This window comes from Antedon bifida, chromosome 10 (genome assembly GCF_963402885.1).
Source record: "Antedon bifida chromosome 10, ecAntBifi1.1, whole genome shotgun sequence".
NCBI classification, from domain to species: Eukaryota; Metazoa; Echinodermata; class Crinoidea; order Comatulida; family Antedonidae; genus Antedon; species Antedon bifida.
The window spans coordinates 16,327,322-16,353,822 of NC_136235.1; the positions used below are offsets into that span (position 1 = coordinate 16,327,322).

General features: G+C 32.9%; 2 protein-coding genes across 2 annotated transcripts; both read right to left on the reverse strand.

The window, feature by feature from the left end:
• Positions 1-194: 194 nt before the first annotated feature.
• Positions 195-13,688, reverse strand: LOC144854851 (uncharacterized). The gene is made up of 18 exons (XM_078712848.1): positions 13,568-13,688; positions 11,473-11,720; positions 11,183-11,303; positions 10,727-10,890; positions 10,141-10,270; positions 9,570-9,718; positions 9,132-9,264; positions 8,844-9,033; positions 8,437-8,582; positions 7,872-8,081; positions 7,478-7,695; positions 4,080-4,311; positions 3,728-4,001; positions 3,319-3,581; positions 2,964-3,195; positions 2,718-2,821; positions 1,850-2,026; positions 195-1,535 (listed from the first exon to the last, which is right to left on the reverse strand). Exons 2-18 carry the CDS (start codon positions 11,661-11,663, stop codon positions 1,101-1,103), a joined length of 3,369 nt encoding a protein of 1,122 aa, XP_078568974.1. The 5' UTR covers positions 11,664-11,720; positions 13,568-13,688; the 3' UTR covers positions 195-1,100.
• A 9,172-nt stretch (positions 13,689-22,860) lies between these two features.
• LOC144853502 (uncharacterized) lies at positions 22,861-25,643 on the reverse strand. Its single transcript, XM_078711197.1, has one exon. The coding sequence runs from the start codon at positions 25,641-25,643 to the stop codon at positions 23,565-23,567; it is 2,079 nt and encodes a 692-aa protein (XP_078567323.1). The 3' UTR covers positions 22,861-23,564.
• Positions 25,644-26,501: the final 858 nt, after the last annotated feature.

Below are 26,501 nucleotides of genomic sequence, written 5' to 3' on the forward strand. Positions count from 1 at the left end.
TATTGATTACACGTAACTACAAATAATATTGCTATTGCTATGGTGATGTGTAGCAATGTAATGTTGATAATATAACAGATAGAAATCGCGTTCAAAACCATTTTTGTAATTACTGATTAATTAGTTTAACTAATATATTTATCTTTTTTCTTTGAGTGAAAAATATTGTAATTCCATGTTTACCAACATGTAGGTTGGAGGACTGATTGCAATTTTTTTATTAACAAAAATAAAAATAAAATTAGGTAGACAAGATGATAAATTATTGTGTTGATAATATAATTAGGAGGCCCAACGGACAGTTGGTTGCTTTATATACATACTACATAGCAATGCATATACTAAAATATATAATATAACGAATAAATAATGTATAATGTATTAATAGTGTACGACGGGAAGCTTTCTTTAATTAAAAATTCAACCTTTTATTTAAATCAAAATATAATTCAGTCATTGAAATACAGATTAAGGCCAATTAGAGAGTGAAAATATTAAAATGTACAATATTAATTGTAAAGTTATTCCAAGAATATAAAACCAAAACAATATTTATATATCAAAATAATTAAGATTTTGGAACATTCTACATATTGAAGTAATTGTTAAAATTGTAATTGGCAAATTAAAAGCAAAACTTAGTGACTGGCATCACTCCCGATATTGTTTGTTTTGCTCTCATTATTCTAATGTATTTTTATTTTAAAGATACATCCATCATTTGTTTGTGATCAATGAACAACAATATTAATAACTCTTTACACTATCTAAGATATTATATACAAAAACACATCTGTAATTGTAGAAAAAAAAATCCCATTCAACATGTCCTTATAATGATTTCATATGCCTATATTACAATTTACCAGCAATGGAATTCAGTACAACTTCAATGTATAATATCTATCTCTATAATACTGTACAGTACAACTCTCGAGCATGTTAACTGATGTAAATAGGAGAAATTGGGAAAGGTTTTTTATGAATACAATTATGCACTATAAATGTAGATGAAGAAGAAAATTACAGCATTACCCGGTTACCACCCAGCACACACTGAATTATTATAAAATCACCGGAAGATGTCATTCGAAAAGAAGTTATGAAACACAGCATCTTTTAGATCGTTTAGGTTGCTGCTTTTTTGGTTCAGACGGAGTTTCTGTAGGAGTCTGTACCTGATCGGGTTTTGGATCTTTTGACTTTGATTCTTCAGGTTTCGGCTCACCAGAAACTGATTCCGGTTCAGATGGTTTTGCAGGAGTGTCACCTCCTTTTAAAGGCTGTGAATGCTCGCTAATTTTTGCAATAAGTTCGTCAAATTTCTCGTCAGCAAAACTTTCCTGACTTGACTCCTTGGTGAAGTCTATGTAGAGAAGTTGCGTAAATGTCATGCTCATTGGACCTTCTGGTGGCCACGCCATCTGCTGGAGAAGGATTGGAATGATTGGTCGACGGAGAGCATCTGATAGACTGACTTCACGACGGCAGTTGGCTGACAATGAATACTTCGGTGTAACGCAGGAAATTACAACCTATAATTTTCAATACATTAATACGTATCAGAATGTTTAAAATAGAGAAATTTGCCTTTAACATCTTTGTTTTAAAGATGTGCATTATTTATCTTTATCTCTAAATATATATTGCTAAAATAGTACGCATACAAAATCAACAACCACCCACATCCAATCCCAGTTTTGTCTTTTTAACACATAGATTTACTGATTTTTCTAATTTGTTCTATTCTAGTAATTAAAATTAAAACTGAGTTGTACTCTTCAAAGTTAATTTTGTGAGGTAACCTATCTGCATATCAAAAAATTAACGTAAATAAAAATTGGATTACCTTAGCTTTGCGAAGACCTTTGTCAATTTTACTATATAATGGATCTCCACCGCCCATTTGTTTGATATCCAACCAACACGAATAACCAAGACTGGTCAGTCGTTGGTACAAAACCTTTACCTGCGGTTGATGATCCCATTGGTATGATATAAAGACCTCTGGTTCGATTTCCGCTTTCTAAGTAAAGAAGAGAACTAATATTTGGAAAAGAGTTTGTTTATGAACCTTTCAGTATTTAAAAATATAGGCTAAAAATCACTAATCCATTTATTCCTATTTATTTATATGTTTAAGAGAACCAGTCCACAGCGGGTTTGTCCGAGGTGAGGAGAAAAATATGGTATTCCTGATAAAAAATACAATACCCTATAAATGATTTTCATTTGTTAAGGCGACTAAACTACCTTAAAACAATTGCTTCAGTGAAGTTAGGTTTATTTTCTTTTATGGGCTCGTCCCACTTTTATTTCAGTTTGCAGTACAAATTATTTAAATATAGGCCTATACAAGTTCACTATAATAAGGCATATAATATGTATATTCTCTCTCTTTTTTTCTTGTCACATGCAAGTGACGCGTACATATTTGTGATTATTGTTAAAACGTGTTTTTTTTTAATGACATAGTATATTTAAAAATGAATAAAAAAAAAATTACAATTATTAAAAACATTTACTTATGACCTACATACAATATATATACAGACATTCTGAATATTGCGGATTTCATATATTATTAAAACATAATCAATATTACATTGAAAATCACTTGAAATAAAAAAGGGCTACACATTTATATTAAAACACAATAATAATATAAAATACAATACAGTTAGGTTTATTGTGTAATTTACGTGAGACCTACGTACCAGTTGAGAAGCTACAACGTTTGTTTCACCACCTTGTTCATCTTTCTTGGCTTTCCTTATTTCTTTGTCAGGTGTTTCAACTGTTGGTACCCAACTTTTGTATTCTAGAAAAATAATTGAATCGGTTATTCAATACAGTTTTTGATGAAAAACGAACATTCATTAAAAAGTATCTGCAGTAGCATAGCGATAGTGAGACAATGTTTTCATTGTTTCCAAAACAAAGTTTCGAGTAAAATTACCTACCGTCGGTTATTTTATCTGGATCAGGGGAAGCATAATAACTAACTTGCGCCAATAACTCTGCGAACTTGGCATCCATCCAAAATTTCTCTCCTCTGACGTAATCCTTATCAGTGAAAAATTGGATGTAAAGAAGCTGTGCAAAAAGCATGCTCATTGGTCCTTCTGGAGGCCAGGCTGTACGCTCAATAAGGATCGGTATGATTGGCTTGTTGAGCAGGTTGGCCAAGTTCACCTGTAATAAGGATAAACGTAATAAAGTATTTAGTATTTAAAGTTACGATATTAGTAATGATTCTATAATTTGTTGAAAGCGTCGTAGATATATATCCTAGTTAATCAGTATATTTCTTTTTACCTCTTTGTTGCAGTTTTCTGATTTCGAATACTTCTCAGTTGTCATACACAGAACAACTTTAGCAGCTCTCATTCCTTCGTTGATCTTTGCATATAAATTATCTCCACCTCCCATCTGACCAATGTCTATCCAGCAAGCAAACCCTGCCATCTCAAGATGATCTCTTATAGCCTTCACCTCTGGTTGATGATCCCATTGGTAACTAATGAATACTTTAGGCGGGTTCTCTAATATTTCGGGTCCTAATTTCGGAACCATTGCATCTATCGATTTCAATAAAAATCTAAATTAGTGATATGATTGTTAAAAATCATAAAGTATATTAATGGTTAGTAACAAATTGGATAACGTTAAAATAGTATTGGTCACATCACATTTATGTTATGTGTGTGTTCTTGATTAGGCCTACCTGCTTGTTCTAAAGATTCTTCAACTATCTTTACAGCCTCTGTTTGTCCCATATCTTCTAACGCTGTCAATATTGCATATGTTGCATCGCTACTTTTATGAGTCGTGTACCATTCGGCAAGAATCGCCATAGTCGGGTCAGGTGACAGCGCCCAGTTCCGAATGTCTTCGACCGAATAGCCGAGACGTATCGCCAAAAATCTCCAATCATAATCAGCTTCTGGATTTAGCAGTTTTGATACATCACGTGACCATTTAGGCGCGTTCGTAATCGTCTAAAAACAATACAGATTAGCAGTATGGACCAAATAAAAAGTATACGTTACTACTGAGTAATTACAAAACTGCTTTACCTTATGATCTATCTCATCAACTTTTACAACGGTTTCATCAACAACCTCTTCTAACTCTTCCAACGCTTTTCCTTGTTCTGCGACGTCTGTTTTTACCGCCGTTATTTCCATTCCTTGTTCCTCAACTTTCTCTGTAACTTCTGCAACATTACTTTCCGTGGCTGTCACCCGTGTGTCTAGGACTTCGATGTCCTCTCGCTGGTCTATAATTTCCTCATGTAAAACCTCTAGACTATAGAAAATACAGACATGAATACAGTATTTTGTGTACAGCTGTTTTAACAAGAAAGAGTAAGGTTATTGTATTTGTGCTTGTATCATCAACGTTTAGTGACATTTTCAGAAGAGTTACAGAATACAATATAGATAGTCTGTAATATTTTCTCTATAAATAAGTAATATTTTATGCCAGCTAGCCGCCCACATAGTATCCCTATTTTAAGTCTAAAAAGGGCCAATCTGGGAAAAAATTAGAAACAAGTGTTTCTCAACTGATTTGAGTTATATAGGTTCTATATATCCACCAAAAAAAAGTTCCAGCTCATCTGGCCTGGGGAAAGCCGCCATTTTGGATTTTTAAAATGGCCGCTTCCACATCATGTATGGATATGATTTTGGTGGCAAAGTATATGTTTTGAGGGTCAATGAATCCAAATACAGCATTTTGAAGGTTACTGAATGTCCGCCATCTTGTTTTTCAAAATGGCCGCCATAAAATACAGATTTGTACTCATCTCAACTTCTACATCGTGTATGAACGTGATTTTAGTGACAAAGTGTAGTTGTGAGTGTCAAGAAATCGAAAAACAGCATTTTCGTAATTCACTCAATGGCCGCCATTTTGTTTTTCAAAATGGCCACCATAAAAATACAGATTTTTGCTCTTATCTCGGCTTCCACATAATGTTTGGAAGTGATTTTGGTGGCAATGTATATATTTTGAGGGTCAAGGATTTCAATTACAGCATTTTTTTGAAGTTCACTTAATGGCCACCATTTTGTTTTTTTTTAAATGGCCGCCATAAAATACAGATTTTGCTAATTTCGTAGATCATATAAATAATGAAGACATGATTTTGATCACTAAGTCTATGTTTTGATTGTTACAGAATAAAAAATCAGCATTCTAAAATACAGAGTCGGAAAGTGATCAGATCTTCTTATTCCATTTAGGACCAAACTTCATAGTTGAAGGCTACTGCTCCAATGGCTTTAGATGTTGCTTTTTTTTGCATACAGTTTGTTAAATACAGTAATAGTTTTAAAATTCCCTATCAAACTGGCACAACATATAATAATAACAACATTTATGTACAATCCCCTTTGTCTAGTCTCTGAGATCTATCGCTATCACAATCCTCATTATCACAATGTGACGTAAAGTAATGCAAATAGTTAGAGAAAGAAAACTGCCATTTGTCGTCAAACTCGAAAGATTCTTAAGAGCTTTCTGGGAAAGTCAAAAAGATATCAAGAACATTTAAGCTGTGGCTGTATCATTAGATGGTATAACTTTTTAGGCATGATTGTGCAATTGGGAGCTCCAGGTTCAGATATAGCATTTACAGTATGCTTTCATATTTGCAGCAGCTGGTCATGGCCAAAATGCCAAAAGTGGAAGGCGATATCTGGAAATGCTGAAAGACAAATTTCAAGATACATAAGGTTTTCTCTATTGTGCTCATGTCTGAAAACTGATTCTTCACCATTATAACACGTTGCATGATATCCATTCTTTTGGAACATCTTGTATTGTATGTATATGGAAATTTGTCGTTCAGGCATATTGGCCATCATGGTCAATTGTCCTATACTGTGTCTATATCTGGAGACAAAATGGTACATCCTCATCTCGTGTCATCATTATATGATACATAGCTGCATCTTCTAAGAGCTTTAGAATATACAGCTCTCTTTAAAGTAGGTTATGCACAACTTCAAAACCTCAACCCACCAGTATGTCTAATATAACCAAGAAAGCTCCTGAAAAGATAAACTCCTCCGTGTCTGATTATTATGACTGGTAGATGAGCAGCTAGATATACGTTTTCAGAGTGGCTGTACCATTGTATAAACTGTTGACATGTTAATTGGATAAAAAAGAATGATCGGCATAAACTATCGTCGATTTGTCCAGTTATCGCATTATACCTACATGCATAAATTATGGTGAAGTAGTGTTAGTCCACAGTGTTTTAGGTAACCATCCATTCAGTCACATAAGATATGTTGCTTTAAATTGCTTTACTTATCTATAATGTATCTGATTGGAATATGCTTAACTAAAGTTGGCCATGCTTCTCTTTAGGATTTGGAAAATATCTTAAAATGTCGTCTAACAAACTTTTTTAGAATATTTTATTTTTAGGTTCTTCACGCGAATGATATAGTTACAGTACATCGCTGATATCTTCTTGTGTACAGTATCTCCTGGGGTCATAATCATTGTGGTTCCCATATATTATCACCAACATATTGACTTATTCTCGTCATCACTTTCCAACTGTATTTCAAAAGCTGAATTTTGTTTTTATTCTGTAACCTTCAAAACATAGGCTTAGCAAAATCATAATCATAGTAGCTCATAAATTAGCAAAAACCTGTAGCTTATGGTGGCCATTTTGACAATCAAAATGGTGGCCATTGAGTGAACTTCAAAAAGCTGTATTTAGATTTCTTGACCCTCAAAACATAAACATTGCCACCAAAATCACTTCTATGCACGATGTAGAAGCTGAGGTACGAGGACAAATTGGTAAATTTATGGCAGCCATTTTGAAAAACAAAATGGCGGGCATTAGGTGAACTTTAAATTACTATATTTGAATTCCTTGACCTTCAAAACATATACTTTTCTACCAAAATTACGTTCATATGATGTAGAAGCTGAGATATGAGACAAAATCTGTAAATTTTATAGCAGCCATTAGGTGAACTTTAAATTAATGCTGTATTTGGATTCCTTGACCGTCAAAACCTACATTTTGCCACCAAAATCATGTCTATACTGTACATGATGTAGAAGCTGAGATAAGCACAAATCTGTATTTTAAGGCGGCCATTTTGAAAAACAAGATGGCGGTTATTGAGTGAACTTCAAAATGCTTTATTTAGATTCCTTGACCCTCAAAACATACACTTTGCCACCAAAATCATTTCCATGCATGATGTAGAAGAAGAGATACGAGCAAAAACCTGTATTTTATGGCGGCCATTTTGAAAATCCAAAATGGCGGCTTTCCCCAGGCCAGATGAGCTGGAACTTTTTTTTGGTGGATATATAGACCCCATATGACACAAATCAGTTGAGAAACACTTGTTTCTAATTTTTTCCCAGAGAAAGTGTAAAATGGGGATACTAACAGTCTTTTAATTTACGTCTTTTTCCAATCACTTACCTTCTTCCTTCCATAAAATCTATGAGTGAAACCACCAGGTCTCCTATCCCCATCTGTGGGCTGTTCTTCATCGCCTCTATCTTAGCTCTGTGTGTTGTTAAAGATTCAGGAAACTTTTTCCCTATCCTTTTCATCTCCAATAAAACAATTGACTGATATAATGCTTGTACTGTCTGAAGTTGATCAGCTAAAATATTTAGGATTTTGATTGCCCATTCCTAGAAAAAAATGTATAATAGTAGGTCTATGTAAATTATAGCCAAGGTCTACATCTATTTTATTTTTTATATTTGTCTATAATCTGTATTACGATGTAATTAACAGATATTGTCTTCTGTGGAATGAGTGAATAGCAATACGAATTTAGAGTTTAACTTCTGATAATTATTCCTACCTTATTAATGGTTCCAACACTTGCAATAATTTTATCTACGTGATACAACACCATTGGCTGTGATTGTAATACCCTTGTAAGACTTTCAACGTGATTTACAAATTTCTCTGGGTATTTTACAGAAATTTCGCCAAGAACCATGAGTAAGTGGTGTTGAATACCCGGCTCATCAATGTCCTCCATTAAGGTTTCAATGTGTGGTGCAAGTGTCTGTATTAGAAAAAAATTTGATAGTTGTTTTTTTTTGTTTTTCTATTTATTACTAGACTATGGAGGTTATTAATATATTCATTTGTAGGCTAATAAGTATTCGATACCTTATTCTGTTTTCCTCATTGAAAGAAAATATGTTAAACCATTCGAGAGTATGATTTAGAATCATGATGGTGAACATTAATATCTTATATATTAATAAATAACAATTATTATTATTTTGGGGATTTACTTTTACAGTGTTCGAAACGCTTTTACAAAATTCGTTTGATTGATTTTTATTTTTATTATGAATTGTTAAACTTTTTTTTTATTATTAATTTCTTGTTTGTCGTTTGAGGTTATTTCTTACCTGGGGGGAAGTTTTCGAAATATCATCCAATAATAGGTAAACGTATGTTTTCTTTGCATCTTCCATGTCTGGTAACTTTCTCAAGATTAAATCCACTTTACTCATAATTTTCTCAGGACATTTAGCATACAATGGCTTTAATGACACTAATAAAACAATTGTTTTTCACAATTATGTGATTAAGGTTCATAAATAGTTGGAGACTAGTACATTGTCATATGCTGTAATTAAATTAATTACGTCATTAAAAATTATTTTAAATTCTTTGTATTATACAACTAATGTGTATAGAAATAGTAATTATTATATAATTTAACAAGAAAGGAAACAAATTATTATTGTTTTAGCTGTCGTCATCAGGTATGCACCTCTATATGATAACAAATCTATGAAATCTGAGCACATACTTCCCATAAAAAACATGTCTTCGCAGTCTAGAAAAACCTCAACAACTTCTTCTGCGCAAGGCACGAGTGCGTCAATCTTTTGATACATGGAGGCTATAACGCCAGATGAAAGTGTTCTCAATACCTCGATATCTGTCCGTATTAGCCTCATTACACCAGGAACTAAATCAGTCATATCAATCTTAGTAGCCTATAAATATAAAATAAAAACGCTTAGAAAAATGCGCTAGCTCAAATGATGCTTGAATAATAAACCGGGAGCAAGCAAATGTAAAAGTAAATATTTACCTTTGCAACGATGAAATTACCTAGTATGCTACAGGCAATTAACCCCCATCCAGTCATTGGCTGACCGTCTAACTCTTTCGTCAATGTGTTATTCCATATTGATATAACATGGTTAATGTATAACTTGGGAGGGCTAAAAAATGGAATTAACATAATTATGATTATAGGCTTACGCCATTAAATTTATTTCAGTTATTCACTTCATCCGTGACCAGCTAATTTCATCCGTCCTATTAAAAGCACGCGAACAGTAGGCTATCTTTTGTTATGTTGTACTACAGTACCTGCAATGTAAACCGTGGATCGGTATAGATACACGTCTACATTTTATTCTAGGAGAAACTTATAGGTAAAATACTTAATTTGTTAAATATTGTTGGAGTTTTAAACATTTTAAAAAAGGTCAAAATGTTTTTAAAACAGATGTCGGTATCTTACCAGTTAGAGTTGAATGCAATTGTCAACGAATTTGTTGCAAAGTTTTCTTCAAATGGATGTTCGTCGCTCGACAATTTCTCGTCAAACTTTCTCGTCCACTCATCAACAGTCCTTAGTAACTCGGGTATCAGAGTTTTAGTGTCACCGTCCTATAATGAATAAACATGTATAATTAGTGCATGATTAAACATTTTATGTAAATTACAACCCAACAAACTTCCAAATATGTTGAACCTTGCACACGATGATAGTATACTACCGCCATAATTTTCGGATTGATAACTTCACGTGCACAAGTAGGGTTAGTTTTTTTAATTTTTAATAGGCCATTTTAATGTCACCACAGTTTATTTTGACCGAAAATTTGTTTTGTAAACAAATATTTACCTGAGTCAACCACATTAAAACATAACCGTTTATTTTTTCTTTTTTTGTTCATGTATTTTTTTACAAAAATAAATTAGACCATTTCTTAAAAACATTTCTTAAAAATCAAAAGTTTGATTTTATCCTTTTTTATGTGTTGCGTCTTTAAATCTTCTTACTAAAATTAATTAAACGAACAACTTACTTCAACATTAAAATCCCAGTCATCTAACAATCCTTTGGCAATCATAAGATGGACAATCTCAGATTTCTTCAGAGAATTTATCAATAGTCGTAGAAGTGGGATTTGAACTTTTTTTGTTAACTTATCTCGTCTGTTAATATGTATATAATAATAAATGACGATTAATAGATTTGATTGACGTGGAGACTTATTGAGTTTTGGAACGGAGAAAGCTTGGCGGAATAATAATGAACAAGGTACCATTCATGTAATAATGGAAAGATAAAAATTTGCTCTAAACAATTGCTAAATATACCTGTAAGTGAAAATGGGCAGGCCACGTTGCAAGACTCCATGATAATTTAATGGACAAGGGTAGAGAAAAGGAAAAGAGGCAAACCAAAATGAGATGGAGAGATGGTCTGAGGAAATATGAAAACAACTGGTAGAGAATTGCAAAAGGGAGAAATAATGGCTGAAAATAGATATATCCTGCAATGAATTGCTAAGTTCTGAAGAAGAAATATAATACTGAATATGTAGGAAAGCAAAGACGGACAGAGAGGTAACTCGGAACATTTCCAAAGTAAGAACTTTCCCTACTTACATGAACGCTTCTACCATTACTTCTGTGCAGTCTTCGATTCGGCTCGACATTTCATATCTTTCTGGTTCGTCAGTGCCATAGAAACTTTCATCACGTTCTGTCATTTTGATTGGTGGCGATTCCATGAATGTCTCGATTATTTGTATGGCTTCTGTTGATTGATTCTTAAGTAAATAAAATAGATAATTCAGGAACATTTTTAGTCGCATGCAAAAACGTGACTCTACAGCTCACTATGTCGGTCGGTTGGTCGGTAAACACTAACTCACATTTGAGCACGCGACTACAACCATGTATATGGCATTGTTTTTTCTAAATAACCTACAAATAAGTTTTGTACAACAATGTTATACTACTAAATAGGTCTAAATTTGCTAAAGAATGAAATGGAATCAAGCATACATTAGTAATTAATTTAAAATAAATAACATTTTTAATTAAAAGAATAATTTTTACTTTCCAATTTACGATGTTCCGGTCCCTAAATAAGCGTTCAAGAAGATGATAATACTGGGATTTCTTCTTTTCTGCCATGGCAACTGCAAGTCCGGCGAATGCATTTGACTGTTTACCCTTGCTGTATCCAAACAAATTTTAAGATAAGATTTTTTGCTACGCCATTCAGACAAATATGTACATTTTATTTTTATGTTATAAAATCATCTATGTATGAACTAAGATCTATAATCTCTTATAAACCCTTCAAATGATGCTGTAGTAATATAATAATATGTCGTATCACGAACCTTTTTTCAGCAGCAGAAATCACTTTCTCAATCACATCCGTTAATACTTGCATATTCCGCTCATTTTCGTCTTCCTCTTCCTCTTCTTCAAATTCAGTCACTGTTTTTATTAGCTTCGGCAAGTAATTCTTAAAATCACCAATTGATTCCGAGATTTGTTCTACAAACGCTTCGACCTCTGCTCGTTTCATTATTATTATCCTCGCTACTGGAAAATTACACGTATACGCCTACTGTAAGCTTATAATCTGAATATTAAAAGATATATTTTTATGTGATAGCCAAGTTGTAGGGCTCGGTTTCCACTGCTGCTCCTAATGATCAAAATATTGGTGTTGGCAATTAAAATCTGCCCAATAAAATCACATTATATTGCAAATAAGATTTTAAGAAAACCATAATGCTTCTCATTTTAAATTCTCAAATTGTATTGCGCATTAATCTTAAAATTGTATTGTCCTCCAAAACATGAAAAATGAAGATGAAATAAAATCAAATTTTGAATAGACCATTTTGTAGTTATAATAAAGTTATTCACTTTCGCCGAAAAAAAATCCGAAAAAATATAGATTTCGCTTACAAAAAATCAAATAAGTTTATCATTTTTCCGAACTCATCAGCTCAGAATTTTCTAAAATATGACGGTTAGCTAACAACTCATAAATATGCATGATATGTTAATGAGCATCCAAACAGAGGAGTTGTCTTCATCACCGCCAAACAAGCATGTGCGACAAACAATTCCATGATCGTATGATGTAAAAAGCTTATTTGCCGGTGAGTAGAATTTTATTTTAGATGAATGACACATTCTTAAAATAGTTATATATCGCAAACTAGACGTTTTTGGCTTATACTAGGTATAGGCTTAGCTATCAGGGTTATGTTCTATGATAGGCCTAGCTAGGCCTAGTTGTAGTTTACTAGCTGTAGGCAGGCAGATAATCGAGTCAGAAAGAGAACCCACTAACTTAGAGGCCTAGCTAGAAAATAACAGGAAATAGGCCTACTATGTGGTTGTACCATTGACATATGATAATACATCTGGAGATTAATTTTAAAGTATAACATTAACAGACTAACTGATGACAAAAAACAAACATTTGGAAAATGATCAGGGTACAGTACCAAAGAAGTTAAGGATAGAATAGATTGTTGTTGATAGCAACCAAAACGAAAACACTAGTAATTAGACTAGGCCTTGAGGGAGGAGATGCACCAATATTAAGAATATGAGATACTAATAAAGGAATGACTATTAATAATTATATGTATGCAATAAATTGTGAAATATTAAACTTTTCTATTTAACTTTTGTATTTAATACATCATTGTTTTTAAATGTTAATGAAGACTGGAACAGAGGTTACACCCATCCATACTGCATAAAGGCGACTGGCAGTACATGAGAAAAATATTGGATGACTATCCTGCATTAGGCAAATATGTTTGCTGTTGTATAGTTTTTTAAGTGTTGTATACTTTTCATAATAAAAACAATAATATTTGTATAAACATAGAAACAGCATTAAATAAATAACAAAATACTACTACGTGATATAATCTTAATAATGTTAATGTGTGAAGATTTACAGTACAATAAAAAATGAGTTATTTACTAGTAGTAGTATATTTCATTGAGTCTGCATTATTATTATCTTGACAATTTATCTTCAACTATCAATTGATGTGTTGATTGTGGCATTACAGCAATAGCTCGTCGTCTAGGATTGTTCATCTATTTTTAAGTGTCATTTATTTAATAGTAAGAAACGTTCAAATAAATATTGTGAATATTGTGCTACCACATACTTTTTGTGTTGATTTCTTCACCATTTTTCACTACTTGCTCATATTGTTAATTTAATGTTGTAGGCCTAACCCTGTTATTTAAAGCTCGGTTGGCAATAAAATGCTTACAAGCTGTATTCTATCAGTATTACTAGTATTAGATAGGCCTACTTACTCAGGCATACCACTAGTACTACTACTATAGGCCTAGTCTGGTGGTAGTAGTAGTAAGGGAATCCAGTAATCTAACTTACTAGGCTTGGGCTAGGCTTCATGCACTATAGAAACTGCAGTTCTTACTTACCAATCTGCTATGGCCTAGCCTTTTAATATTGTATAATTACAGAAATTTCCCACATCGTTGTCTCACTATAATATCACATCGTATTTTTGTTGTGATGATGGAGAGGTCACATGCACGCACAGGAATCATACAATATGCATAATAAGTCATAAGCTAATTCAGGGCAAGAGTTAAATTGGCTGCCAGCCAACCGACTTCCGGTTGATCATTTTTTATTTTAAATTACGATTTTCTCAGGTAAATTTTTTTTTCATCCAATTTTTAATCAAAGTGCATAACTTTCATGTGACATTAAAATGGCATATTCAATAAAAAAAATTCTAAAAATATTTTTTTCAGGGGGACAATACATCTTTAAGCTTCTAGAAAATGCAAGCGTTCAAAAAGTCTATTGACCATGTGCCCGTTTGGCGGAGAAGTGCACGTTATAAATCAGTATTATTATTATTAACAATATCAAAACAACTCACTCAACTTAACCTCAAGATATTTCAGTGTTCAATAGAGTAGTATTGCTATTTTTCTACTTATGTAAGTTTCTTCCTAGCCTTCTGATATAGAAGTGGGGCCTACTAACTACCATTAGTTCCTTATAAAAAAGCTAGGATACTCAACATTTGAAACTATACACGTCAGGGAATATTTTCAACCATACAGGATTTCCTTCATTTATTATTAATACTTCCTTTGTCTAAGGTATTGGTTTAGAAAACGAAACATACATACCTGTGATTATGATTTAGTTTGTGTAGTGAGCTGGCAATGCAGTAGCTATTCGAAACAGAGAGATTCTGTTGGTTGCATGCTGTATGTTGTTATTTTTATTCTTATTTCCTGCCAATTGTTGTTCCAATTTTTCGGTTCGGGTGTTCTTATATAATATAGGCCTACTAGTAATTATACCCGCCCCAGGGCGGGTTTCAAATTTAATTTTAATTTAGTCTTCTCAGTACGCCAGTGTCTCCCTATCCTCATCAACCGCCATTCCTCCCCAGACAGTTCAAATGTAGGCCTAGTAACTTTTCCTAGTACAATTCCAATCATGTTATACTTTAATACGCCAGTATTTCCGCCTTTCTCCCCTCTACCAACAGGGGCGTACACTCATTAGGGTTACCGTATTTCAAAACATGATTTATCCTCCTTTGTTTGATGGGAAAGGATAGTGTCTCTCAAAGGAGGAGTACACCTAAATTCAGTGTTATTATTATAAGTTATGTGATGAGTACTGTGTCTTTAGTGATTTCTTATTCGTGCTGTCATCTACTCCTTAATTATTAAGGAAGCACAATATTATTCTCATTACATATATAAATTATAGGTAGGCGTATAGCAGAAATCAATAACTATTTAATGTAATGCATTACCATGGTGATAAGTCACTGTTCATCAAGTGACGCTCAAGCATTATTTTTGGTTCACACTAAATTATATTTGATTGTACGTCAATTGTCGGTGCACCCAATTCGCGAAATAGTATCTAGATTTCTCCAGTGCCATTAGGTAATACAATATCCCATGTGTTTTACATAGTATCTTAATATATCATAACCTTTAGCACAACCGTACATGATACAAGCACCACATGTGATACCAATGAGATGCTGTATTATCAAATATTCCTATGGTACTGGGCAAATACAACTGCAGTATGTGTGGATACAACTGAAATGGATGATTTTGGGATATACTGTACTGGGTATAATTGAAAGTCAACAATAGGCCTAAATATTTATTGAGCATGCGTACATGTTCATACTGTAAATTACACTAGCACAATATTATATAAAGAGTTTCAAATATTTGTTTAATAATAAGGCACAAATATTATTAATTAATCTCACTTCTTCGTGTAATTCGTGCAAAACTGTTTTTTTCTCTTTCGTGGATATATTACACCAACTTCTTATTTCTTACATCGAGAATATACATGTTTGTTAAAATAACCTTTTATTTCTTTTTTACATACAGACTGTTGATTCTTATAAAAATCAACATATTTTCCAGCTATTTTATAATTTGATACATCTATCTTAATTACAATATAATTACATACAGCATATCCTTAATATTATATAAAGTATATAACTCTAGGTTTGTTTAAAAGAAAATTAAAATATTTATTAGTCTAAATTATGACTTCACAATGGCATCTCTTTTTATTTTTCTTTGTACGGTGAAAATATATTATATAGCGCTTACTTCTACGCCGGACTAGACTCAATCTTAATATCTCGTTTGTAGTTATTCCTTTAAGAGATCAAATTGTAAACCAAATTACAAATAAAAACACACGGAAGTGACTTGCATCAAACTTCGTTTCGTTAGCCTTTACAGTACGAGCGCCACCAGTGGGCTTTCTGATTTTGTTCGTAATATTAATTTATCATATAGGTATGACATTATCTGACAGCATGTTTTCTCTTTACGATTTTTTTCATCGGAAACCCAGAATAAATTTGATAAACATAAATGTCATAATAAGAATAACTGAAAACTCTATTATGGAAGAATGTCACCATTCGTGTCTTCACTTCAGTGACTTTATCGTTCTTTAATTAAGGTAGACATTTATAACAATAATATAATACCACGTTACATTATAATAGTGTTTTCGTAGATGTGGCTGTTTTTTTGGCACACTATGTGTTGTCGGTTCAGCGTATACATTCTCGTCAAATGCGTCGCAACTATCTCACATAGTTTTGAATTCCTGATATTCATTGTGTTTAGAATTGCCTCCATTTTTAGAATTCTTTTTGTGTTTTTCTTTTCAATTATTACGTAATACCGAAATCTACCATAACTCCTTCTCTTAGATCTAATAATAGATAATGGCATCAAAGATAGCACAATTAAACACTTTTGTTAGGTTAAAAATGGCACATATCATCATTCGAAAGAGGAATCTTAGTAACTGTATATTTAGTATTGCATCTTTAGTATTATTTATTATATATAATAATTATAACAGTCCTTCCTCATAATTTGAATAATACATTGATTGTTGTATAATGATACACAATAGGTATCTTAACAAGTAATACTGATCAGAATGATAAGAATACCCTTTTATTCATCTCACGAAGAAAACATTTTACCTAAAAAGACAAACGTGTAGAATTCACCTTATGGCTCCCCATAATTTAAGTAGCCTATCCTAATTCAGTAGTATGTAAAAGTCAAACGTTATTTTATGACTATAAAGCCAAATATTAGTTTTGAACTATATTTCCATTAGAAGTACCCACGTCACTGTGACTAGTTTGTTCTTTGCTAGACACAAAGCCTCTGAACAAGTGGAACTAATCTGCGTATAAGGAAATACCCATTTCATTTTAATACCTCATGAAAAACTATAACAAATCGAAAAGCTTGTTGGTAAATTGCAAGTCGTTTGTGTTCGTACTCAAATTAAGTATGACAAAAATTCACCCTTAAATGACTCCTTAAAGCATTGACGATTACTAGCCTAAGGCTAATATTATGTGAAAGTCAAAAGTTATTTAAAAAGTAAATAATCGCTTTGAACTATCCTATTATTAGAAGTACCCACGTCACTGTGAATCATTTGTTGTTTGCCAGACACAAAGCATCTGAACAAGTGGAATTAATCCGAGTTTAAGGAAATACCCCGTTTCATTTACCTATAGAATAAACATTAAAACACCCGTTATACCAGTCTAAAGGGTTAGTACTCAAGCTGCTCACCCTTTTCTTGTTAGGCATGCCACACCTGAAACATCAACAACATAAATTATTCTTATGCAAACTTATTATGTGAGAGACGTTGCTATATAAGAAAACCAGGCCCAATACAGATGAATAACCTACTATTTGTGATTTTGCGAGACACAGATGTTATAATAACAAAGCATCTTAAAAGTGGAATTCATTTCAAAATAAATTACCCTTCAATTACTCTCATTTATGAAAAGACCCATATCAGCTAAACCAAGAAGTCTCCTCAGTTTGTACAAATTGTCTCGCTATACAATGCCCCTTGTCATTGGCCAACTCGTTTGCGTTGCGCTTACGTCCTTGCGACGGCCTATTGTGGGAATCAACTCAAGAACATCCGCACCATAGTGATTTTTTTCAAATCACGACACGATGGTTACCCGAACTTTCGCTTGTACATGTTTCACTTGCGTTGCGAGTTTCAGTGTGCTCTGTGCTTAGGTAGAACAAATTGCGCACAATTTAGCTTATGTTGTTTTAGACCAGCAACGGCCATTCGGGCCTACGTGTTTAATTAACGAATAATTATTAGGATATCAGTGAATAATTTTATTTCAACGTCAATCATATGTAAATAATTGTGTTATTCTATTATCAGACAGACAAGTGGAACTAATTCGAATATAAGGAAATATACTTTAGTATTTGCATTTGCCTTTAAACACAAAGTCAAACATTTTCTCAATAATTTTATAAATAATACAAGTTTTTAGTATTAGTCATTAGTGATTTTGTTTTATTTACATTTATATTATATAATATATATTTTGAATTTGTATGTAGTAATAATTGTATCCACGTTACTCAACCATACGTTTTGAGATAAAAACTATATAACAAAACAACATAGCAAGTGTAACTAATAACAAGGCCATATACATGGCTGCAGTCGCGTGCGCAAATTTGAGTTAGTTTTTACTGACCGACCGACCTACCGACCGACCGACCAAAAATTGTTGAAAGTATTAATATCCAGTGTGTCAAAATAACGAACAAATATGAATATGAGTTAGTTTTTACCGACCGACCGACCGAAATTGCTGAAAATGTTAACAACCGTTGAACAATTTTTAAAAACATTTATATTTGCCTCCAAGTATTAATTATCCACTGTCAAAATAACGAAAAATTATGAATATGAGTTAGTGTACGGACCGACATAGTGAGCTATAGAGTCGCGTTTGCACGCGACTAAAAACTATCAATTAACAAAATATCATAGCAAGTGTAACTAATCCAACTATGAGGAAGTAAATACAAATGGGGTATGAATAGGGTACGAATTCCGATTCCCTTTACGTTTTACTAAGTATAGAGTATATGCTTATTGAATTATTACGAAACTTAGGTAAATACTTCAAATATGTGTTTTGTTATTTCACAAAGGTTCACTTTCAGGAAATAAAACATACATTATGGTGTCCTTGCAGATTAGCTTCCTAAGTGTTTTACTCCATTTACTTGTTATTACTAATTGGCTTTCTAAATGTTTTAAAACTCAAAAACGCAATTTAGCTATCGCAAAGCTATAACCATAGCCACGCTGTTCACAATGCATTAAAAGCATAGGAAAGAACACACATTTTATAAAGTTTGGTTTTAGTGAAGGGTAAGCTTGGTTCCCACGAACACCAATCATAACGTGAATTGTCAAGTTACTTGCGCTGCGTCCATACCTAGTGGGAACTAACTAATTACTAATTACATGGTCTTAATTGTGTTGGAATAAAAAGTGTACAAAAACAATTGTAAATTTAACCTTTTAAATTAATATTTATTAATTATCTCGAAATAGATACATTGTTATTCTTCTTTGATTATCTGTCAAAGCGTTTTACTGTTATAATGAAATTACGGCTAATATATTTAGGCTTAATTTACCCAGAACATGTTACACACAGTGCAACATTGATCAGGTAAATTTAATAATTAATTTGCGAAAATTGTATACAATTTGTATTGAAATATCTAATTGTTAATTACTGTATATAATTAGTGTTACTGATTATAAGCTAAATAGCAAGTATTATATTTAGGCAATATAAAATATATTATAAATTTAAAGATAACACTTCTTATCATTTGACAATTCTTGAAATCACATCTATGGCAGGACTGTACATTATTACTTCACTTCACTTTATTCACACAGTGATAAGTATAAATTACAGGACGTTGCCGTTTTGAACAGTGACGTCTTCAGCTGTTCAATGAAATGAGAAGTTAGCTTTATGGGTAATCATAGCTGCGCTGTAGACTGTCCAAAAGTTTTTTATCCCGAATGTAAATTATTCGATTTATGCAATACTTGAATATGTAAAATCATGTTCAATTACGTTTGATGAACTCTGATCGTCAGATACTGAAATCTTAATCGGCTTGGGTTTGATATCATGTTTAGTGTATAACTCGTTAAAAAGTATAGGCTGTCCACTTGCACGCTTTTTATTAGGCTTAGCGTATAGATCATCAAATGATTCTGCTCTGTTATTATCTGTACTTGGTTTTAAAATGTCTTCAAGCGATTGGTGTATTGATTGCCTGTACTTTTTATTCGGTTTTGTATACAGTTCTTCAACATTAGGTCTATCTATTCCATCAACTGAGTTTGTGTCCTGTTTACTTTTCCTACTCTTGTTTGGTTTTGCGTATAGATCGTCAAAATCAGTCAATCTATCTACGGATCCAGTGTCGATCATATGACCAACATATCTACTATGACGGTTATCATCTTGATCAAAACTGTTGAAACTGCAAAAGCTTCCAAGACTAGCAACTGATTCTGCATTTGCGTAAGTTTCAAAACCAGGCTTCTCTTCGTATGATCTACCGCCATCATTTATATCCAAACTACCATCGATATGATCATCATTCATATAGTCATCATCCATATGATTATCAACGATGTTATCATCATACATATTATCTTCAAAATTAATCCTCAAAACATTTGGATTATCAATATTAACCTCATAATCTCTCTCGTCGATAAAGTTCGGATTATCTAAAGGCACCGGTACTATGTGTACAATTCCATCTGTCATGTCATTTCGAAATGTTGCACGTTTCGTTTTGGTTATCGATGTTTTACCTTGTTTTTGACGACGTTTTGCAAATATGAAAACAATAATGAATACAAGTAACAAGAATATTGCTCCTCCAACCAATATTATCACTAAAAGTAACCAATCTGATTCATCATTTACAGTTAAAAATGTAATTGTGACCGAATCGGTACCTGTTAAACCAGTTGCTGTTATCACTTCACATTTTACATCTGCATCAGCGTCAAAATCATCAATGACGAGCGTTGTCATGTTATTTGTTAGACTGAATGTATATTTTGAGGTAGACATTAACTCGTCATTATTGATAGTCCAAATATATTCCATAATTCTCCATGGAGTCATTGCTATACAAGTCAATTCTAGAGAATCTCCAGAAGTAAAAGATGTTTTGTTAGATATTACCTCAACGTCTGGAGGAACTCTGAACTGTACTTGACATGACTGGTTTTCTCTAGCAGCTTGACCTTCTGCTTTACACATAAATACTGCCTTTTCGTCATCAATAGTCAGTACACGTGTTAGCTCTTCTAAGTATGATGACGTTTCATCATTTAAAAAATCTTGACTTTCCGATAATTTGACTCCGTTTCTGTACCATTGCAGTTCTGGCTTAGGATCCCCTCCTTTTGCCCTACATGTTAATTGTGCTGTTTTCTCGGTGTTTATCAACGTCATGTCTGTTTCACATTTTGGATACTTCTGGTCTAACCTCATACCCTCAATAACTGTTAGAATACTATTTGGTGACGATGAACCAAATTGACAAGAATACATACTTCCATTGTTCCTACTGATTGTAGTATTTAATATTGTCAATATACTGGTTTTCCTATTGCTGATTATCATTACGTCATATCCATCTGTTACAAACGCATCTTCATTAGCTATCAAGTGCCCATCAGTACCAATAAACCATTGCCACTTGGATTTAGAACTCAGCATATCAGTATTGCACTCAAATACAGCATTTTCACCAGCAAATACCTCAATATTCAATGGTTGTATAGTGACAACAGCTTCAGAAATTAAGCAACAGTTAAACAAAACAAGAAATATAGATGATACAAATGTAAACTTACAACCGTCAGTGAACATCATGGTATCAGAGTAGAAATATCAAATGTAATGTCCAGCAGTATCAAATATAATATTATAGTTCAATACAGTAACAGCTTTGTTTACATTTCAAATGCCATACAGATATATTCTTCTATAGTCTTCTATTATTAGTCTATTAATGTTCAAATATTATTAAATAGTCTTGTGTATGCTAGTTTTTTACTTCCAGTTTAACTGATACAGATACCCTTATGACAGTGATTAACATTCACGTTTCCCTATTCTAAAATAGTGTATTTTTATTGTCAACTATCAAAGCGTTATGCATCGCTGCCTATGATCTAAGTTTTTAAACCAATCCTTTATGTGGTAAGGCCATACTTTTGTATAAACACTTAACAAAAGAAATTGTTTCTTTTATGATGACGATAGTTTTTGGAATTCGCTTCCTGTATTTTGATAGATTTCTTTTTATTTTTAATGACTCATTAGGTTTTCATTTGCGGACTCATACTTAATAATAATAAATGAAAACTTATATAGCGCCGATATCCCCCACCCTCGTGGAGTCCATGGCGCAAATTGTGGTTTCTCGCTGGTCTACTATTAGATTTCTCCGCGTATCCCATGACATGATCTAACTTGATTTGTTCATTTGCAGCTTGTAGGCTTCCATAACTTGTTCTTTATCATGATCAACGTTGTAATCGTTTAATGTATTTGTGCTATTGTACTCGCGTATGGATACGCACTCCTTTTGGATACATTCTCTGCTGGCAAGTGCGTGTGTACCGTTTTCCAAACAATATATTATCACAAATTAATCATGATAAGATGACACATACCAGTATATTTTTCACAAGCGTAGGCCTACAGATCACAATTACGCTTAGATATAATATCTAAGCGTTGTAACAATTCTAAGGAATTTTATAGCGAAAAGTACAACTAAATTGCAGTCTAATAGTGCGTTGTGTACTGGTCCTTCTTTATATCTGTTACCAAGTATAATAAACACATTAAAAAATGTAATACAATATTTCCAAAGGTTATTAATATACATGAGGAAAATATAACAATTTGTAAGCGTAATTATACTGTACAAATATTGTTTCGGTTACGTTTACTCTGTTTTTTTAATGGCAATGTTAACAATTAAAAATTCAAATATACAAATAATAATATTTAATACACTCCAGTTTAAAATGCGTAAAAATAGAAAAGTACAGACAATATTTAAAATTATAAACATATAATTTATTATAATACAATAAACAATTTGGCAATTTGCATTTGATATTCATTTTTAATATTAACAAGGCTGCAGTCGCGTGCTCAAATTTGAGTTAGTGTTTACCGACCGACCGGCCAACCGACCGACCGACATAGTGAGCTGTAGAGTCGCATTGTACGCGACTAAAAATGATTGCGAATGCCTATCTATCTATACATTACAAAATACACTTTGATATGGCATACTATAAATTCTTTCTTTTGTTGTAAAATACCACTTTTATTCAATCATCATTCAGTATATATACTGTATTGTTATTAGAATACTTGTTCAGTATTTATACGTTGTGTTTCTTTTATTATTAAAACTTTCAATTTCTCTTTTACTTTCATAATCCAACATTAGGTTTTTTAAAAGCTATTGTCCGTTTGCTTTTCAATAAGAAATACAAAACAAGCAAGTCATCAGGATCTCAGATTATATACTGATTAGGCCTATAGACAGAGGGGTGAATGATATAATATCAATGTAAATGAAATAAATATTTAAACATTTTGAATTAATTGTCATCTATAAACATAGTATACTGGAATCGAAGTTTTTCCGTTTTTTAAAATTAAAATATCATAAATCAATTCAGTTTATTTGGAAAATTGGTCACAGTTCCATTTCGTTTATGCCTAACTTTAGAATTAAAAAGAAGGCAATATTTAACATATTTTATAACTTACAACGAAACTACTTTTGAATACATTTTAAACATTGTATTTTTAGTCTATATGGTTTAAGGCTTATCATCGTCTTTTGGCATGGTATGAGTAACGGCATCGTTCTTTTCAATTCAAAACATTGTAATTACCAAACAAAATTAAGTTCAATTGTATACTGAATACATCTATGCAATACTCGAATATGTAAAATCCATTGAGGGTAATGAAGTTGGCATGAACTGGTTGCCAGATGGTACATTTGGCAGTGTTTTAGGATCAATATTAGTTGATCTAGGTTTTGGAGGAAGTTTTGGTTTGGTACGTTGCTTTTGGTCGGAGTCTTCACGAACCGAAGAGCGCGCATTGATAGGGCTAGGTTTGGTAGGAGTTTTAGGTTTGTCACTCTCTTCAGGGTCGAACTTTTTACGAATGGTAGAACGCCCATTAATATACGTAGGTTTTGGCGGGAGTTTCGGCTTTATGCTCTGTTTAGGTTTGAACTCTTTAGGCTGTCCAGTTGCACGAGTTTTATTAGGCTTAGCGTATAGATCATCAAATGACTCTACTCTGCTATACATTGTGTCATTTTTTATATTTGGTCTTCGAACGTTTTCAAGAGATTGGTGTATTGATTGCCGATGTAGTAGCTTACTTCTATTCTTCTTAATCGGTTTTGCGTATTGTTCTTCAACATTATCGATTCCATCAAGCGATCTTGTGTCGCCTGTTACCCGTCTCTTCCTGATTGGTTTTGCGTATAGATCATCAACACTAATTGTATTAATGTGTCTGTTCATCTGACTTTCTTGCATAACAAGACCAATATCTATACTAGGTTGGCTTCCTACATTATCATAAACAGGACGGTGATCTCCATCATCTTGATCAAAACTGTTGAAACTGCAAAAGCTTCCAATGCTGGCAACGGATTCTGCATTTGCGTAAGTTTCAAAACCTTGTCCTTCGTATGACCTAAATTCATCATTACCGTTATCATCTATATCATAATCATTAAGTCTAATCCTCACGACATGAGGATTATTAAACTCTTCGTTAATACCGTAAACAGATTCTGGATCATATGTGAAGGTAGGATTATCTAGAGAAACAATATTCACTATTCCATCTTTTGAATGAGTTGACTTTTTAAATGTTACACGTTCCGTTTTGGTTATAGATGTTTTCCCTTGTTTCTTCTGACGTTTTACTAATACTACAATTACTATGAATATTAATATCAAGAGTAGGACTCCTCCAATATATAAAATGAAAATTGGAAAGTCAGATTCACTGTCAGTGGTTATTGAAAGGTCGTTAAATAAAATTGTGACTGAATCAGTACCGGTAAGACCAGATGTTGTCATTGCTTCACATTTTATTTCTGCGTCATTGTCACTCGATTGTAAATCACTAACAACTAGCATTGTCATGTTATCTCTTATACTGAAGCGGTGCCCTGACGCAGTTACCAACTCATTGTTTATTGTCCAAACGTAAGTAATGATCTTCCATGGACTCATTGCTGTACAAGTAAATTCTAGAGAATCGCCAGCGGTAAAAGATGTTTTAGCATAGGTTATGATGACGTCTGGGCGAGTATTTAGCCTTACCTGACACGATTGGTTTCCTCTAACTGCCGACCCATCGGCATTACACAAGAATACTGCTCCCTCGTCGTCATAAGTCAGTGCACGTGTTAAAACATCGAAGTATGAAGACTTTCCATCGAAGATATCAACATGTTCTAATAGTTTGACTCCGTTTCTGTACCATTGTAATTCTGGTATTGGATCACCTCCTTTTGCATAACATTTTAATTGGACTGTTTTCAAAGTGTTTATTAACGTTATGTTTGCCTCACACTTTGGATACGTTGAGTCTAACTTCTTTCTCTCAAATACTGTCAAATTAACGTATGATGATACAGAGCCATATTGACAAGCATACTGACTTTGGCCATGACTGAGCGTAGTGTTGAATATTGTTAACGCACTGGTTCTTCTATTGTTACTTATACTAACACTATATCCATTCACAACAAACATACCTTCCAGTGCTATTCTAACATCAGGACCTTTAAACCATTGCCAATGGAATATCGGTTCAAGTGTGTCAACGTTACATTCAAATACAGCATTTTCTCCAGCGAATACTTCAAGAGTCAATGGCTGTATTGTTGTAACAGCTTCAGAAACTAACAAGTTGTTACACACAATAGACAATATAGACCAAACAAATATAACGTTGCAAAGGCCAGCGAACATCATGACATGATGTACATGATCAATATTTATAGCCCTCGCATTTAAAAAGTACCATACGTCTGATTATCTATAAACATCAGAAGAACTACACGAATGATTTGCATCCTGCTACGTTTAAAATGTACGTAGTACTTATGTAATAGTACACTGACTCTACTGTTCTAAATTGTTATGCATCGCTAGTGCTTAAGCATGAAAATCTTTTATGCTCTGTGTATAGTACTTTTGTGTTAATACAAGAAAGAATTCTTCAGTCAGTGACGTATAAGTAGTATAATATTATTATTTTTAAAGTAACTTCCTGAATTAAATATGGATATTCTAGTATCTATTCACATGTCCGAATCCCGCCAGGAGACTATTGATTCTTGCAACAAAGATAGTCTGGTCTAGTCTAGATAGTCTAGACCCATGTGATTATGATAATGTTTTTAAAAACAGTGCCATGTAAGTTAGACAGAAACAGTTTCAATGAGTATATAGAGGGGGACTGATTGGTCACATTTGCTGTTGCTTAGTCTTAGTTTGAAGTGTTGTCAGTTTACCAAAAGTAACGGTATGTGTGTAAGTGTTGAAAAACTAAACATGTTAGCTCTGCTGTTTTGCATGCTGACCGTATTATCATATTGCCACTTCCAAATTAAATTGGCTTCATCGGAGTACACCCTCTACTATTATTTTTCACTATTTATTGTCATCTTTTCTTTATTATAATCATTAAAGTCACAATCGTAATTTTATTTAGAATGATCATCATCATCATCATTTTCTTCTTTATCACTATTATCATTAGAGGGCCTACAGTCATCATACACATATCATTCTACGGAAAAAGTATACTCACTGTAGGGTTGATCT

Bases quoted from the DNA above. Each gene is read 5' to 3' on its own strand.
- LOC144853502 (XM_078711197.1), bottom strand. From the start codon at position 25,643: ATGTTCGCTGGCCTTTGCAACGTTATATTTGTTTGGTCTATATTGTCT.
- LOC144854851 (XM_078712848.1), bottom strand. From the start codon at position 11,663: ATGAAACGAGCAGAGGTCGAAGCGTTTGTAGAACAAATCTCGGAATCA. The intron at 10,891-11,182 runs GTAAAAATTATT...TATTTACTTAAG, and splicing joins GGAACATCGTAAATTGGAAA to AATCAATCAACAGAAGCCAT. The intron at 2,027-2,717 runs GTACGTAGGTCT...TTCTTTACTTAG, and splicing joins ACGTTGTAGCTTCTCAACTG to AAAGCGGAAATCGAACCAGA.